Source organism: Saccoglossus kowalevskii, chromosome 6 (genome assembly GCF_978046115.1).
Source record: "Saccoglossus kowalevskii chromosome 6, keSacKowa6.1, whole genome shotgun sequence".
NCBI lineage: Eukaryota > Metazoa > Hemichordata > Enteropneusta > Harrimaniidae > Saccoglossus > Saccoglossus kowalevskii.
This window is the reverse complement of record NC_140646.1, coordinates 17,269,653-17,287,343: the sequence shown is the minus strand read 5'-3', so window position 1 is coordinate 17,287,343 and position 17,691 is coordinate 17,269,653. Positions and strand designations below refer to the sequence as shown.

General features: G+C 34.8%; 1 protein-coding gene across 1 annotated transcript; it reads left to right on the top strand.

Moving 5' to 3' along the window:
- Positions 1–5,250: 5,250 nt before the first annotated feature.
- Positions 5,251–7,445, top strand: LOC144344620 (uncharacterized). The gene is made up of 2 exons (XM_078006494.2): positions 5,251–5,757; positions 6,320–7,445. Exons 1-2 carry the CDS (start codon positions 5,251–5,253, stop codon positions 6,539–6,541), a joined length of 729 nt encoding a protein of 242 aa, XP_077862620.1. The 3' UTR covers positions 6,542–7,445.
- Positions 7,446–17,691: the final 10,246 nt, after the last annotated feature.

Sequence of the window (17,691 nt, the reverse complement as noted above, 5' to 3'; positions counted from 1 at the left end):
GTATACTTGTTTTCAAGGTATTCTAGCGTATGCCCCCCCCCCCACATGTTTGTGGAAATAGCACGTTTATCACACTGGAAATTTCCCCCAAAACTATTTAGAAATGCAAATTGTAGGGAATGTCTTGTGCAATTCAGTCTTCTTAAAACTATAGAATTTTATTACACAATGCAAAGTGTGAATGTTCCAGAACTGGTTATTAAATGAAATTTGTATCATGTAATTTGAATGAGTTGCACTATGATCTGATATTCCAGTATCCTGAAAACCAGTGCATGTTCATGCCAAAATCAGCAATGTGTGTATGCCAATGCTAAAGTTTGAACCTGGCTATAGTGGTTGCTGGTGTACTATTCTTAGTCAAAACTTTCCTGTGATCTGTATAAATGCTCAAGAGAACTATTCCTAGTATCTCTCTTTACCAGTGTTGTAGTGCTAGACTGGTTCCAACTGTGCATTTAGTGTGTAAAGCCTGGCAATGAAACATTCTGATTTGAGAAGCTCTGGGTAGATTGTAAGCATTGTTACACATGTGAATATTAAATTTTCCAAACAAAATTACAGGCAATTGAGATTCGATAGTACACAATGGAAATGTATGTGCGTCTGTTCTGATGCCACCACAACCAACCATGCATCAAATTGAGTTGAAATGTTTGCGAGTAACTTTCCTAATTTGCATATTTAGCTATTTTTCTGATGTACCAATAATGTGTTGAGAACAATTTTATTGTGCCACTGTACAGCTCCCTCAGATGGCAAATTGATCAAAACTGCAAAATGTGTGTGGTGTAAAATATTTTAGCTAATGCAAATATTTCAATTATTTTTATATACCTATTGCATGCCTCAGTACATGGGAGTTGTAATCTTTCTTCAACTCTCATTAGTAAATTGCCTCCCTCAATGCAAAATTAAAATTTTTACTTGAACTTTTAAAAAAATTAGTAAGCACAGACCAATTATATTCAAACTTTATGTACTTGTATGTATTTTTGAAGTATGGTAATTTTTTCTCGTAATGTGTTCTTCTATAATGATTTAATTATTCTGTATTTGAGAAATAAATTCTTTCCTCGTCCGCCTGAATATTTTCCCCCGTCACACAAAACGAACGAAACAAAAATATTTAACGTTGGTGGCGCTTTCATGTAAACAAAGACCCGAATAAATAAACGTATTCAATCATTAGACTGTCGAGGCTGACTAGCAAGATTTCCTTCTTTCTGGACGACGAACAACAACAGAGTGGCACTGCGAAGCGGAGACATTTGCTGTATTATATGTCCATCTCTATAAACAGGTTTGCAACACATTTTTACATATTTATCTATTCTGTGGCGGCACGACGACGACTGCCATCCTTTAACAGAACGATCATATATGGCGTCGTATTCCTGCCAAAATTAGAATATGCCATTTACGCTATGCCATTTGATGCCACAACATGCCATTCTACGATGAAAGATTTGAGCAATTATATTGCAATTCCACAATGCGTCATGCAATTTCATAATGCGAGATTCGAGTATTTGTATTGTAATTTTAGCAATTTTACAATGCGTTATGCCATTCCACTATGCAAGATTCTAGTATTTGTATTGCAATTTTACAATGCGAGATTCTAGTATTCGTATTGCAATTTTACAATGCGAGATTCGAGTATTTGTATTGCAATTTCACAATGCGTCATGTCATTCCACAATGCTTCGTGCCATTTGACGCCAAAACATGCCATTTGAAGCATGCTCATTTCACAACTTCGCATTATGCGTCACACCATTTGAAGGTTTCGCATTCGACGTCACCTCATTTGAAGGAAGCTCATTCGTTGAATGCGCCGGCCCTCTGTCGGCAAATTGATAAAAATATTATCGACGAAAATTGCGCAGGAAGAAAATTTGTTATTTGCGGGATGGTCGTCTCTGGGTCAGGATATATGTTAAATGTCAATTTAACATTAAATTTACTACATATATTTTCCTTTCAAGAAGGTTATCATTTAGTACATGATTATGACATCAGCCGGTGCCAAACGTAAAACAAAATTGCAGATGGTGTGTGTCTCGCTTGGAAATATGTGAATTGTAGGCTCAAAGTTTTAGTGTTTTTCCTGTGAAGTGAACGAACATAGTAACCGTTGCAAAATGATTGTCTTGTATAGTGTACCCAGTGCGTGGTCGACAACATGGCATACACATAAGCAAAATTCACGAAAATAACTCTAGCGGGACTATTATTTGCATACTTGTTTTCATCTTCTAATTGTGACTAAATGACTACAAATAGACCCGTGAAAGTATATATTTTTAGAATCGCCAGACTTCAAGCTTTTAACAAGTGTATTTTGCATGCCCGTATCTGCATTCTACGACGCGTTACTCAACCAAAGGTGAAAAATTACTTTTTCTGTAAAAAAAAATAATTACGCATTTATGCTGGCGATAAGAAGTATTTTTTTCACTTTTCCTAGTTGTTCAATAGTCTGGTAAATTGAATGTTTCTGGTCAGTTTTATTCAAGCAACGCGTTTTAAAAAATAGTGTGCTGAATTTCAATTACTGTTTCAGTCGCATTGCCTCCAACTCAAACCACAACTCATTGGTAAATAATCGATGAAATAGTTTGTCTGGACACAATCAAGTTCCTCTCACTGTCACCTTAAAGCTGTGAAAATTTGGTGTTAATCCGACGATAATAAGTACATGTATACGTTATTTTTTGTTAAAGACCTTGTATTTTGAAAAACATAAACTCCTAGAAAACGTCCATGAAGTAACAGCAAAGATTTTCAAGCTTGTTTTATATCGGCACAATCAATTTGTTTTCCCATCAAGGTTTGTTTTAACATGTGTAGGGACATCCAAATGTGTAAGGCTATTGGAAACCAAAAAAAATAAAGAAATGGAATAGCTATAATTGGATAAATTCGGCATATGAAAACACCAAAATCAATGATTTTTTTCAGTGGCTGTGTGACCTTATGTCTGACACATTCATATGCAAATGACTAATCTGTGAAACAAATAGGGGCGGAGACAAACTACTCAAATGTTTGGAAACACTAATTGTGTGTCAGATAGCTACTGATAACGCATCCTAACATTGCCTTGTCTTGAGTTTATCTTTGAAACTTATAGGCACACAGATTAAACCTGTGTTGTTGATTTTGGAAAACACTACTGAGGCTGCCTTGCTTCCCTTCAGAAAATCTACATTTTAACCAACTTACATGACATTCTATATTATGTTGACTTTATCACATGAAAGTTTATAGTGCATTTCATCAATTAATAAATAAATGTGAAAATCGTAATTTTCAACACGAATAATAGTCTTGCTACCTTAAAACAACTTTTTTATTCAGTGTCGAGAGTTTAATGAGCAATTTATACGTAGCTGAAGTTTTCGAAAGTGAGGGGCTTTATAGAAGGTCATTGGCTCTATTGCGTGCCGCTGTACTTATGAATAGTGCATGAATTGTAAGCGACCGAGTTGTTGAAGTACTGCAAGAAGCTACAGATGAGATCGGGCAGCTAAGATTAAGAAATGAACATAATCTCCAAGGCTACCATGCTTCTCGTAATAGTAAAAACAGCATTGGAAGGCCAGCATATAATATTTCCGAGGCACAATTAAGATACTTGATCGGCCTGGGGTTTTCCGCAGTGTACATTGCGAAAATGCTACACGTAAGTGAGCGAACAATTTATCGCAGGTTATCTGAGTATGATATACGAATTTCAGAAACATATGCTAATTTATCTGTTGATGAACTGGACAGACAATCATGTAAGAGAAATTCTGCACAGCTTTCCTAACTGCGGGTTTCGGCGTATGTATGTATGGATTTTTGCAACAAAGACAACTACGCGTACAACAGCAGTTGATACTTGACTCTATGCACAGAGTAGATGCAGAAGGTTTTATTATTAGGGCGATGGAATTTCGGCTCGTTGAGCGAAGACCGTACAATGTTTTTGCTCCCTTAGCATTGTGGCATATCGATGGATATCATAAATTAATAAGGTAATTTTACACATTCATTTCATTTCACAAACAATATATAATGGCAGTAAATAATCACTATTACGGACAATGCAAAATCATAAACAATTGCAAATTTGTCTTAAATGTGATGAAATTGATTAAAATGTTTTCAAATTTGTTGCCCATTACAATTGATATTATTTTTGATAAATCTTCAGCAAACCAGAATTATTTGATCAAAGTTACTACTTTATCTCGCACCAAAATCTCATGACAGATTAATCAGATAAAAACTAATGAAACTATTTCACATCAAATCAGTGGGAAATGCCAGGACTTGATAAATAATATGCAAATTACCCACTTAATTTATAGATTAAATTTGATGGGCACAAACAAATGTTCATATCTTACCTTAAACATTGTGAATTCAAGTTTGCATAATGGTTTATTGAGGTTGTGTGGAACAACTTTGATCTTGGGTACATACATATACAGAAATATGATTTGTATACTAATTGACTAACACAAATTGTATTGTTTTAGGTGGCGATTCGTAACACATGACGGAATTGATGGGTATAGTGTCATGAATTTGTTTTTGCGTATCTGTTGACCGACTTAATTAGCTGATTATTAGCTGAATTGCTGTGTTATGTCTGTCATCGTTCAGGCCTATTTGAAGTTTTGGACGGAACTTGGCTCAGTGATTTGGAACTAATTACCAGATATCCGTCGCTATTCTGACTAAGATTCTGACAGTTGGTATCCATAGTTATTAATGTAGTGAATGATTAATCAAAAGATATGACGTATTCAGTACTTAGTGTGATTGGCTTTATGATTGAAGATTACGCCCTAGAGTCTTTTTACTGTTTTGTAATTGGTTAGAGTTTTGAAAATGAATAAAGAGAGTTTGAGTTGGTCTTGGCGAATACTCCACGAGAGACGCAGTCGAGAGTCCAGTCCAGGGGCGAGCCTTGAGGCAGTCCAGTCTTGGGCGAGTCTTGGTTCAGCCTTGTGAGAGTCTTGGGGACTTTTTCCCCAGGGCGCTGTGTCTTATAGAGTGCTCGATTGACCGACTAAGACGAGAGCTGAAACGTATTTCGTTGTGTGTGTCTTATTTGACTGTAAAGTATAAGTGACATTCCCGATCACGTACCTCAAGGGGACGAGATAGAGAGACGAGACGAGTTTCCCCCCTGACAAGTGTGGAGAACCCGAGAGAAAGAATTTACCCCCTGATAATAGCAGGAAAATTATGTTCCTGCGCTGTAGTGAAAATAACAGAGCTGCAACGGTGCTCAGTGCATTTGAAGAAGCAGTTTCGAAGTATGGGTTACCATCTCGTGTTCGTTCTGACAGAGGGCTGGAGAATGTTGACGTTGCATCCTACATGTTAACACATCTTGAAAGAGGACCTGGCCGTGGTAGCCATACTGCTGGTAGAAGCACACACAATCAACGTATAGAGCGTTTGTGGAGAGATGTGTTCACTGGTTGTACCTACTTATTTTATAATCTATTTTATCATTTAGAAGATCTTGGCCTATTGGACCCAGTTAATGAACTTCATATATTTTGCTTGCATTATGTGTACCATGTCAGGACTAATCATACATTGGATATTTTCACCCAGGGATGGAATGCACATAAAATCCGTATGGCTGCTAACTTAATTCCTGATCAATTGTGGGTCAGTGGGCTGTTAGCTATCAGTAATTCAGATAGTACTGTTGCTGAAGAGGTATTCACCACCCAACTTGAGGTAAGCATTTTGTAAGTTTACTCAATAAATAATTAGTAACAATTGTTTCAAATGTAGCAATACAAACAATTATGATATGCCCGATTATGAAATGCAACATCTATACAACATATATGCAGATTTGAGTGTCATTTAAGTCTTTTCATTTTTAATATTTTTTTAAATAAATAATGTCTGCGTTTTTACAAAAAAACATGAACAAAAACGTGAAAAAAAGTGAAATTACCCTGCTTATTTGCAATCGAATTTAATAATAAGTATCTTTGAACACTATTTTTATTGAAGTAGCATGCACTCCTGTTTTAGTGTAGTTAGTGTAGTCTAACTACTGTGTACAACCCCAGTCAGCTAGCGTACATGTGATAACAAATAATGCCAATATATATTTACTTATATGGGCAGCCATCTTGAATACAGCTTGAAACTACCTTTTTATTTAGTTTCAAGCCATATAAATATCAGCAGATTAATCAAATTTATTTTATTACCACACAATTCAAACATGTACGAGTATGTGTAAACATTGCTGCTTTAATGACACTTAGTGTTTTTGTTTTCATAGACTGACATTCAGTTGTATGGAATAGATTGGGGAGGATCAGTATCAGCAGAGAGAGAGTGCAATGAAGTCATAATACCTAACAACAACATTAGTCTCAATCCACAAGCCATGAGGGAACTTCAAAGAATTGTAAACCCGTGTAGAGAAAGCAATAATTACGGCATTGACATATATGAAGAAACAGTTGATGTAGTTACTGCGCTAATTGACATCAATTCTTAGCTTACTGGTTGATCATAACATTTCTCATTCATGAAATATTGCCATGATTAATGTTTATAATGGAGTAGAACTCTTTGTATAGATGAGTGTCAATCCATTGCAATTTAGGCATCCACCTAATGTAAACCATCTGCTGGCTTGGATACATCGGCCTGACTATCAGATCGATTCATTTCAAGTTGAAAACATATCTTTATTTTTAACAAATATTTTTTAAAACCACCTACTCGTACCCCATTGATTTGACATTTCATATGCATACATCTTATTAAATGCATGAAATTTAGAGAGTTGATGAATTTTACCTCACTAATGTGTTACCATGACTCTGTAGTAGACAAACTTGTATAGATACAGCTGTGCTACAAAGTGGGCAATGAATAATGATGACAATTAGATGGCAAAGTCCTTAATACTAGTATACTGAACAACTTTTTGTAAGAGTGCACTACTTGACGACTACAAGCCAAATTATTGTCTGATTTGGTATCAAACATAGGAACTAATCTATACTGTCATGGGACAGGTGTTTGTGTTTATTTATTGGAAATGTTTGTAGCCATGCAAGACAAATTACCAGTCGTACTTGACCAAAATTTACAGGGGTCAGATTACTGTGAATTTAATTTCATCGATTAGACTATACGCATCAGTATTTATGCTACTTGAGTCAATAAACATTCAGAGAACACTACAAGATAATCAGCACATTCAGATAATGAACAGTGCCAAATATATTTTGTTTTGGTATATTTCTGCATTTATTTGGCTAGCAATACCAAATGTGTTTAATGCTCACTATCGATAATTTGGTCAATTAGTGGTAATTATGTTCTACTTGTAATCATGTTGCCTGATCTTACCTGAATAAAAAGACTTTTGTTGAAGATTAAGTTAACATTAAGTCGCAATTTTACTTTGTCACTTTATTTTGTTGACTTCATAAAAAATAATTATATACTGAACAATTACATATCATTCATTTGCCATTCACACACATTCTATCAAATGAAATGCGAATATTAAAAAATTGTTGCAGTAACAAAATATATTTATAAGAATCTTAACATGAACACATTGAACTAACTACTGTAGATGGCTACATATTTGACATGGGATATGCAGAAATTGCAGTACAGGTTACAGACAATGGAGTAAATGGTTTTAAAATTAACACAAATAACAAATCTTGTCCCAATACTGATTATTTTCACAAATGAAATGTTCTGCTAAAAATAAAATTATTTTTTTGGGTGTTGCCATGTTAATTGTAAGACAAACTCAAAAAAAAAACAGTAACTTTAGGCACTCAAGCAAACTCGAATGAGATGTGTCCAAGATTTTGACTCGTGATTTGTACAAGAATACATTTTTCGCAATGCTATGACCAAAAATTAAGTTTTGGGTTGTCATGGCAACATTAGGATAGGACTTTTTTTTATTTGTCCACTTTTCTAGAATGCAGGTGTAGTTCAAGTTTGACAAATGTTGCCCCCCCCAGGCCCTGTGACCTGCATTTGAAGTTTGAATGAAATTGACCCAGCTAAAAAAAACCGAACAGAAGGGGTAATATGTGAAGATATCAAACACATACACAATAGTCGCTAATACCATATTAAATGATTAATATATTTTAGTTTTCCATACAAATTTGAAAAGATTTTTTTGTGTTATATTCTCCTTGTTCTAGCCATCATCAGTAAAACAAATATATTACATGTTGTAAATCTTTAGTTTGCATTTTGTGATTTACTGTACAGTAAGTATGCACCAAGTTACTGTAGTCCTTTGCAAATGTCTTTTGAAGAATAGGTACTTTGCTTGCTAGTTATATTGAATAATTTAATAATTGCCGAGAACTATGATACTTTCTGCCATTTTCTACATGTTTGGTGGTTCTTGAGATATGCATGAACAGGCTTAACTAGCTAAGTTATATGCAAATTAGGTAATTATTATGCATCTAAGTCAATCAAAAACCGATCAGATTTGTGCATTATTCCAGAGCATATCTGTGTCAATGAAATGTGATATCAATGAAACAGATTAATTTTGGCCAAGGTTGTGTCAATGTCAAGAACAGATTGTATTGGATTTACGGTTTCCCGTGACAATCGGGATCGTGTAATTTTGGCACTTACGTACCATCCTTTAAATGTCAGGATTAGAAACATTATGTACAAACATTTTCACATTTTACAGACCAGCGAGGAGACTAGTTCTACGTTTCCACTAATGCCTACTACTGCCTGGCGCCGTGACACTAATTTAAGGAGGTTATTGGTGCATACGGGTGAAAGGGGAGACCCTGAGAAATATGGTTCTGTCCCGTGCAATTGTCCTAGGTGTAATACTTGTCCTTTTATTACAGACTCTAATCGTATATTTGGTCCCAAGGGAGATGTTGCGGTCAAATATCCGTTCAGTTGTATCAGTATGAATGTTGTATATTGCATTTCATGTATTAAATGCGGGAAACTTTACATTGGTTCTACAGTTCGTCGACTGGGTGATCGGTTTGCTGAGCATCTACGGCAAACTAGACAGAAAAATCGTTATTATCCGGTTTCACTTCATTTTAATTCTAGTGGACATAATATTACAGATATGTCTATTTCTGGTGTATGTGTTGTCAATGGCAACGAAAATCAGCTCAGGCGTGTCGAGGAGGAAACTATATTCCGCCTTGGAACTAAAGAACCCCATGGTATTAACAAACAGTTCAACTCATTTGTTGAGCTCACTACCTAAGGCGCGTTATTTGTTCTGTTGTGGAATTTTTTGTGATTCTAACTTATAGTTCATGCGCGTTCTTACGTTCCTATGTTCTACCTGTACGTTATAACACTTTCTTCTATGCTATCGATAAAGAGCCATTGCTCGAAACGTCTAGCTATTTTTAATAGTTATTTAGGACTACGATTACCAAATATTATCTTCTATATATCTAATTAATTTTACCTCTGAATAAACATAAGTACAAGTAACACAGGTCTCAGATTTATGTTTTGTGAAAAAATTGTCGTTCGATGTACACAGACGATTAAATGTGCAGAAGTAGTGAATGTGTAGTAAACTGGGATTCACCAACATGCTCAAACTTTGTACTGTACAATTTTAGTTTTACTAGTATTACATGTATGCATGTTTCAATGATAAACATTTCATTATATCAATAACTCAATTCCAAGTCACAAGTTTGATTTACAATACGTTAACAGAAACTCAAGATACATATGTAGCCACCTACTTCAAATCACTAAATGTGATACTATAGCTGTAAGAGCAAAAGGCAGAATACAATATCAGAATTAACATAACAGACTTCAGTATCAAACAACTCATTAATTTGTTGAAATAGGTGTGGTCAAGTTTCAGGTAACATCTGAGTCAGATAGTAGTACATTATCAAACCAGTTTATAGTAACGATTATCTAATTATGATAACCGCCATTTTACACAAAAACTTGCTATAAACTAGCAACAGATTTGATGCCAGTATTTTGGTGCAAGAAACATTTGGGACATGCATAGACAGTACTTAATAAAATAATAAACGGTCATGGTTTTAAATGATGAATAAATTGACAAACAAGGTCATGGTTTGATGTATAGCATACAATTTTAGAATGCACTTGTTTTCAAAGAAAATATAATTTATAAAAATGAATAGCTTGTATGAAGCTATTATTTATGAGTACTCAACAGAGTATATTACAGACTAAAGCACATTTCTTAATATGTAGTGTTTAACACATTTATAATCATGATGTACAGTTAACATGCAGTCTGATATATTAAAATATGACGTAGGTATTCAGGTGGATGATTGCTTATTCTTCCAATACAGGTGTAGATGTTGTCTCTTACTACACCTGAACTTCCCTACATTTTGTTCAATCCAGCTGTTCTCATTTGATGCCATCTGTCTACCAATTAGAGTGAGCTATACTAAAACAGAGTGTGACTCTAGAAAGTGTCCTGATTGGTGCATACATCAGTAGTTATATATTATTAAAACAACTACAGCTTAAAACTTACGTAAGATTTTAACCAGATTGGGTAACATGTTTAGATAACTATAATAACTTTACATGTTGAATATAAACAAAAAATTGTAAGTACATGCAGTGGTACAGTGACCATACTCTTAATTCTTTAAACTTATAACCATAAGGTATTAAAATTATCCCATCACTGGGATGGGTTTAATAGATTCTTCCAATGAAATTTATAAACAGCATGCAAAAAAAACCAGTAAACATCAATCATACAACTTACTTTTTCACACTATGGTAAGACAAGAATGATTTATATGATTTATATTTTGTATCTCTCAAACAAACATGGTTTAATACCTGCCAAATCCTGTTCGTTGACAAGAAACTGCACAATCAAATGCTTTCTTGAAATCTGCGAATACTGCATGACTTGTTGCTATGCTAACTTCTTCTGTGCATACTCCTGGGTCTGGCAACTTTATAGTTTCATCTTTTGAAAATGTTATAGATATGTTGAATTCTGGCAAAGTTCTATATCCTGTTATAAATTGGAGCACATCACTAATATCAGGTACCACTGCTGAGTAGATAAAACAGATAATATAAATGAACAAGTCATTGTTAATAACACAGTCCCCGTCTAAAATTTTGTGATCTGACATATCAATTTGATGCTGATGAAGTCATTGAGATTAGATTAAAACCATTAATAGGAGATGGATTTGTAAAAAATTATGATTTAGTGCTTTTACACGAGAATTTGACATTGGGCAAATTACAAAAATAATGTTCATGTTGATGTATCTATTGGTATACTGTCGTTGTAGAGAAAGTATCATGGGTACCATGAAAAACAAGATGGCCGCCAGTCGGCCATATTTGTTCGAATCACGAAAAAAAATGACGTGCACCTACAACCCAAAATGTATGATCATCATACCAACTTTGATCCAAATCGGCCCAGTCATCTCCGAGAAGCTGCTGCGGACACGTTTAGGTATTAAAAATAGCAACATCCAAGATGGCCGCCAGTCGGCCATTTTTGCGGTAACTTGACACGCATATGTAGGACATTATGTATTGTCTTCATGTAAAGTTTGAATGAAATCTGTCCATGGGTGGCCGAGATATAGCTCCGGACATACGGACGGACGGAATGAACCCAAATTAAGGTAGCGGGACTATTATTTGCATACTTGTTTTCATCTTCTAATTGTGAGTAAATGACTACAAATAGACCCGGGAAAATATATATTTTTAGAATCGCCAGACTTCAAGCTTTTCACAAGTGTATTTTGCATGCCCGTATCTGCAATCTACGACGCGTTACTCAATCAAAGGTAAAAAATTACTTTTTCTGTAAAAAAAAATAATTACGCATTTATGCTGGCGATAAGAAGTATTTTTTTCACTTTTCCTAGTTGTTCAATAATCTGGTAAATTGAATGTGTCTGGTTAGTGTTATTCAAGCAACGCGTTTTAAAAAATAGTGTCCTGAATTTCAATTACTGTTTTAGTCGCATTGCCCCCAACTCAAACCAGAACTCGTTGGTAAATAATCGATGAAATAGTTTGTCTGGACACATTCAAGTTCCTCTCATTGTCACCTTAAAGCTGTGAAAATTTGGTGTTAATCCGACGACAATAAGTATACGTTATTTTTTGTTAAAGACCTTGTATTTTGAAAAACATAAACTCCTAGAAAACGTCCATGAAGTAACAGCAAAGATTTTCAAGCTTGTTTATCGGCACAATCAATTTGTTTTCCCATCAAGGTCTGTTTTACCATGTGTAGGGACATCCAAATGTGTAAGGCTATTGGAAACCAAAAAATAAAAGAATGGGATAGCTATAATTGGATAAATTCGGCATATGAAAACACCAAAATCAATGATTTTTTTTCAGTGGCTGTGTGACCTTGTGTCTGGCACATTCATATGCAAATGACTAATCTGTGAAACAAACAGGGGCGGAGACAAACCACTCAAACCGCTACCTTAATAGTCCCTGTTTTCGGACTTCGTAATGAAACTATTTCACATCAAATCAGTGGGAAATGCCAAGACTTGATAAATAATATGCAAATTACCCACTTAATTTATAGATTAAATTTAAATAAAACAGTTACCAGTTATATGTGGCTACATTAACATTTCAAATTAAGCTTTTGCAACAACGTTAAACACATTCTGAGGTATGTTTGAGAAATGATTAGGAGGCACAAAAACCAACCAAGTTGAACTCTTGAACTTGATCACAAATCAAAAAACATTACACATGTTGTTCATACACAAGTTTCGGCACATGTCAAGATCTCTAACGTGAACACTACTGTTAAAAACTAAATACTAGCTAATTATCATGCAAATTAGATAATTAATATGCATGGTTTCTACCAAAATTTAATCAAATCTGCACATTAGTTAGAAGATCTATGCATTAAGTTTCATCAAAAACCAACATATGGTTCTTGAGATATCAGTGGAATATACAGACAGACAGACGGACGGACAAACACACATACACACACGCACACACACATACAGACACACTAACTGCAAAGACCCCCATTGGGAGTAAAAAAATGACTATTGTAATCATATGCAGACAATTTTAACTGAAATTTCACCAATAATTTGAATAATATATAAAACACATACCAAAAACAAACTTGGCCTAACATCCAAACTGATTAATAAAATATCAAAATTTGAAAAAGATTGGACAATCGAAGTTAAACTCTGTTGATCCTATGTGAATACAGAATACATCAGTAAAAACTTTGCATAATTATCATTTTGCCCATAAAAAATGTGTTTACTGGTACTTAAGTTTGATTGAGATGCAGTTTAATAATAAACTAAACAGATTAAATTTCAATTTGCTACAGAATTATACAAGATTTCAAATTGGAGAAAATACAGAATATTCCCTAACTACGTAGCAAATTTGTTTGAATAAACGGTGCGAAAATTACTCAAAAACGAATCATGTTTGCATATGAATTTGCTTATTTTTTTTATAGTTTGTATTCACAGACTCAGCAAAATGATCACTACCCCGCTTGTGTTTTGCACCAATGGGAGCTAAAAACTGCTACACAATAGTTTACGCTAGAGACAAACATGATGACAAGGGCAGACATTTCCCCCTTCATATGAAAAGATATAAAATAAGGCCTATACAGAGTATCCTGTATGTGATTTTCAGTCAGACTCTGTTTCAGTTTACTATCAGGGGGAAATCTTCTTTCTCGGGGTTCTCCACACTTGTCAGGGGGGAAACTCGTCTCGTCTCTATATCTCGTCCCCTTGAGGTACGGGATCAGGAATGTCACTTTAACTTTACAGTCAAATAAGACACATACAACGAAATACGTTTCAGCTCTCGTCTTAGTCGATCTTTCGAGCACTCTATAAGACACAGCGCCCTGGGGAAAAGTCCCCAAGACTCTCGCAAGGCTGACCCAAGACTAGCCCAAGACTGGACTGCCTCAAGGCTCGCCCCAGGACTCGACTCTCGACTGCCCAGGACTGCACTCTCTCTCTCTACTGCGTCTATCGTGCTGTCTCCCCAAGACCAACTCAAACTCTCTTTATTCATTTTCAAAACTCTAACCAATTACAAAACAGTAAAAAGACTCTAAGGCGTAAACCTTCAATCATAAAGCCAATCACACTAAGTACTGAATACGTCATATCTTTTGATTAATCGTTCGCTAAATTAATAACTATGAATATCAACTGTCAAAATTGCGACGGTTATCTGGTAATTAGTTCCAAATCACTGAGCCAAGTTCCGTTCAAAACTTCAATTAGGCCTGAACGATGACAGACATAACACAGCAATTCGCTAATAATCAGCTAATTAAGTCGGTCAACAGATACGCGAAAACAAATTCATGACATTACTCTCAGACACAGCCTCGGGTAATCAGCAAGAGGCTTGGAAAACTTAGTCATAGTGCTGTGTCTGTCCACAGAGAGTGGGTAGGAAAGATATATTACTGGTATATATATATATGTTTTTTACAAAATATAAGTTTTTTTATATCCTGCTGTATAATGGGCTGTTTGTTTTTCTCATCAATGGCCTATTAAAAGAATGCAATGGTCCACTCCATCAACGATTTCGTCAAAAAATATATTATACATCAGTGTACATAGTCAATGGCCCATATATATATTTATAGCGCCAAGGGTGTTAAATGAAATGAATCCCTTCACATTTTCAAACTTGTGTTGGTCAATCATTCATGGCAAGGCAAGTTCAAACCAATCTGACTGGTTGTTTTCAAGAAGTAAAATATTGAATCGTTGATGACTGACATATGGATAGACAATACAGAATAGCCAGGTGACAATATAAATATGCAGGAAAAAATATTTTGTTTATATCCTACCTTCATTAGACTTTCTTTTAGTTCATAGTCTGCTAATCACCAAGTGATAAGTGGTTTGCAGCTTGATCAATATTCCAATGGACTAAATACTGTTGAACTGGCTTAGCTAGGCCATTTAATCCTGGTCCACCATGCAGCAAAGAATGTGTGAATGATGACCTTACCAACCAACTGCGCAGGTGACGACTCCCCCGCTTTAAATCTAAAAATCCAGTTTTGATTCCCATAGTGATCATTCACAATAGTTTGATGCACTTTTGTCTCAATTGTTAGTTTTAAAGTGAAAAAATATTTTGACTTGTAGATATAAGTCAAGTTAAAGGTTTAAAGCGGAGGGGTCGTCTTCTGCGCAGGCGCGGGGATTGAGTTCCAAGCGACGATAACAACGTGCTCTAAAAACGCAAAGACTCATGGGTAGTCGCATGTTAGTAATCAACGACGCGCGATTACCGTCTGACGCATGCGCAGGTAACGATTCTCCCACTCCCACTATTATATATTTCCCCTCTGCGTGTCAAAATAATAAATAATTAGTTTATACTAATTAGTTTTGCAGGAAGTCACTGTGTGATTATCATTGGCTCACCCAGTGAATAACACTATATTGCCTGCTAACTCTTAGTTACTGAACGTTGTTCAGATTCTGTTTATTGTACTGAGAATGTTTTAGCCAACTTGTTGCTTGGCTTTGGAAGTGCAAACGTTCAATGAAATTCCATATATATCGAAAAGGCAATTATTATAATAGTCTCTTTGTAACAAAAAACAAAACAAAATGATATTTTAAAATTGCTCTCTGATGAAGCAAGGCTGTTTTGTCGTTTTCATAGTCAATGCATTAATACTTGAGCCCTTTAAAGGAACTCCAATTAACACATCGTGATGGCGCCCTCTAGTGGTAGCTAAAAACGCAAACTTGCGCCCTCGTGAATTAATTACTAGTAATATAAATCGGATAATAGTTATTTAGCTTGAAGTTTGTTTTATGTCCCCCAAAAGAAAGAACTCAATTTCAAGTTTAACTTGAAATTCAAGGGTATAATATCCCAACAAAGTACTTTATTTGTGGAGACAGGGATTTCTAATTGGTCACAATGTGAGTGGACGTTGATTATAACAAGCCTGTCGCAAAACACTAAGGAATATTATGTGTTAGCTTTATGTTGGCATGGAAGACATATTAGTATAACAACTGAAAAACAAAAATGATAGAGCATAATCAGGGAAATTCAATTGTTCCCCAAAGTAGGTTTACTTAACTACTTCTGGCTACTGTCAAGGCGAAAGGGCACCACCAAACAGAATAGGAGTAACCAGACATAATTTTTTCCGATCAATCTTTTTGTTTTTTTGTTTACACATCACACACTTTTATGATGGTAAACTTTGTTTTGATGGCATGTGCAACACAATGCAATATACATTACCATGTATGCTTTTCAAATGAACCATGTAACACGTATAGGCTGACTTTCTCCAGACAGCATTGTACATGATGACCAGTCAGACAGTTTAGTCAATGATAGGATTTGATTTGTTGAAAGAACCAGTCAGCAAATAAGCTGATTTCTGATTGGCTTGCTGTTAGGGATGCGTAGCCAATCAGACAAAATCTTCTAAGTCACTCTGACTTGGCTCCAACTTGGGTTTATTAAGTGACAAAATCATACGGATACAAATCAGAGAGGAAAGTCAAATTGTTCTTCACAGATATATAATTGATTTTTAACACCACACACCTGTTTACTTATATAGGTGGGCACCTAGACTTATATAAATTAGACGGAATATGGAGTAAATTAATATCAAACGAATCCAACTTTATAATAAACACTTTGTACTTGTTTTCATTACTGTTGGGAAATTCTGTTTTCCAATTTATTTATCAGAATCAGCTAGTTCGCACTATAAATATCCACATAATGGTAAAACTACAAAGTTAGGTAAAAGTATTCAACATATATTATATTTTAAAACAGAAATATTGTGATAGAAGCCACTACAATTTTTCTCTTGGACATACCAAAAAAAATAAATAATCTTAAAAAAAATCAAAGAAAGCTTAGAAAGAACTCCCATGTGCCGAGAGTATTGGAGACGCATTAAATATAATTCGAAATTACTTAGCTGAAAACTAATTATGCAAATCAGAAAATTAATATGAACAGATTTGAGTGTAAAACTAATGAGGTCTGCGCAATGTAACAGAAAATCTATGTTTCCAAGTTTAATTGAAATGTGATTAGAACCAAAAAATTATGAATTATTATGCTTATTAGGGAATTAATATGAACAGATTTTTACCCCAAACTAATTAGGTTTGTACATTGTCCTAGAGCATCTTTGTACTAAGTTTCATTGAAATGGAATAATTAGTACTTTAGATATCAGTGTGAAAGCTTAAAATTGGTTAATTATGCAAATTAGGTAATTACTATGTACAGATTTTCGCCCACAATTATCCAGGTCTGTCTATTGTCCTACAGCATCCATGTACATTCATTGATATGTGATGTTTAGTACCCGAGATATCAGTGTGAAAGTTGGTTAATTATGCAAATTAGGTGATTAATATGCACAAATATTTACCGGAAACTAATTGGGTCTGCATAATTCTAGATTCATTGAAATGTGATGATTAGTACTTTAGATATCAGTAGAAAAGCTGAAAATTAATTATGCAAATTAGTTAATTAATATGCACAATTATTTGCCCTAAAACTAATCAGGTCTCTGCATAGTCCTAA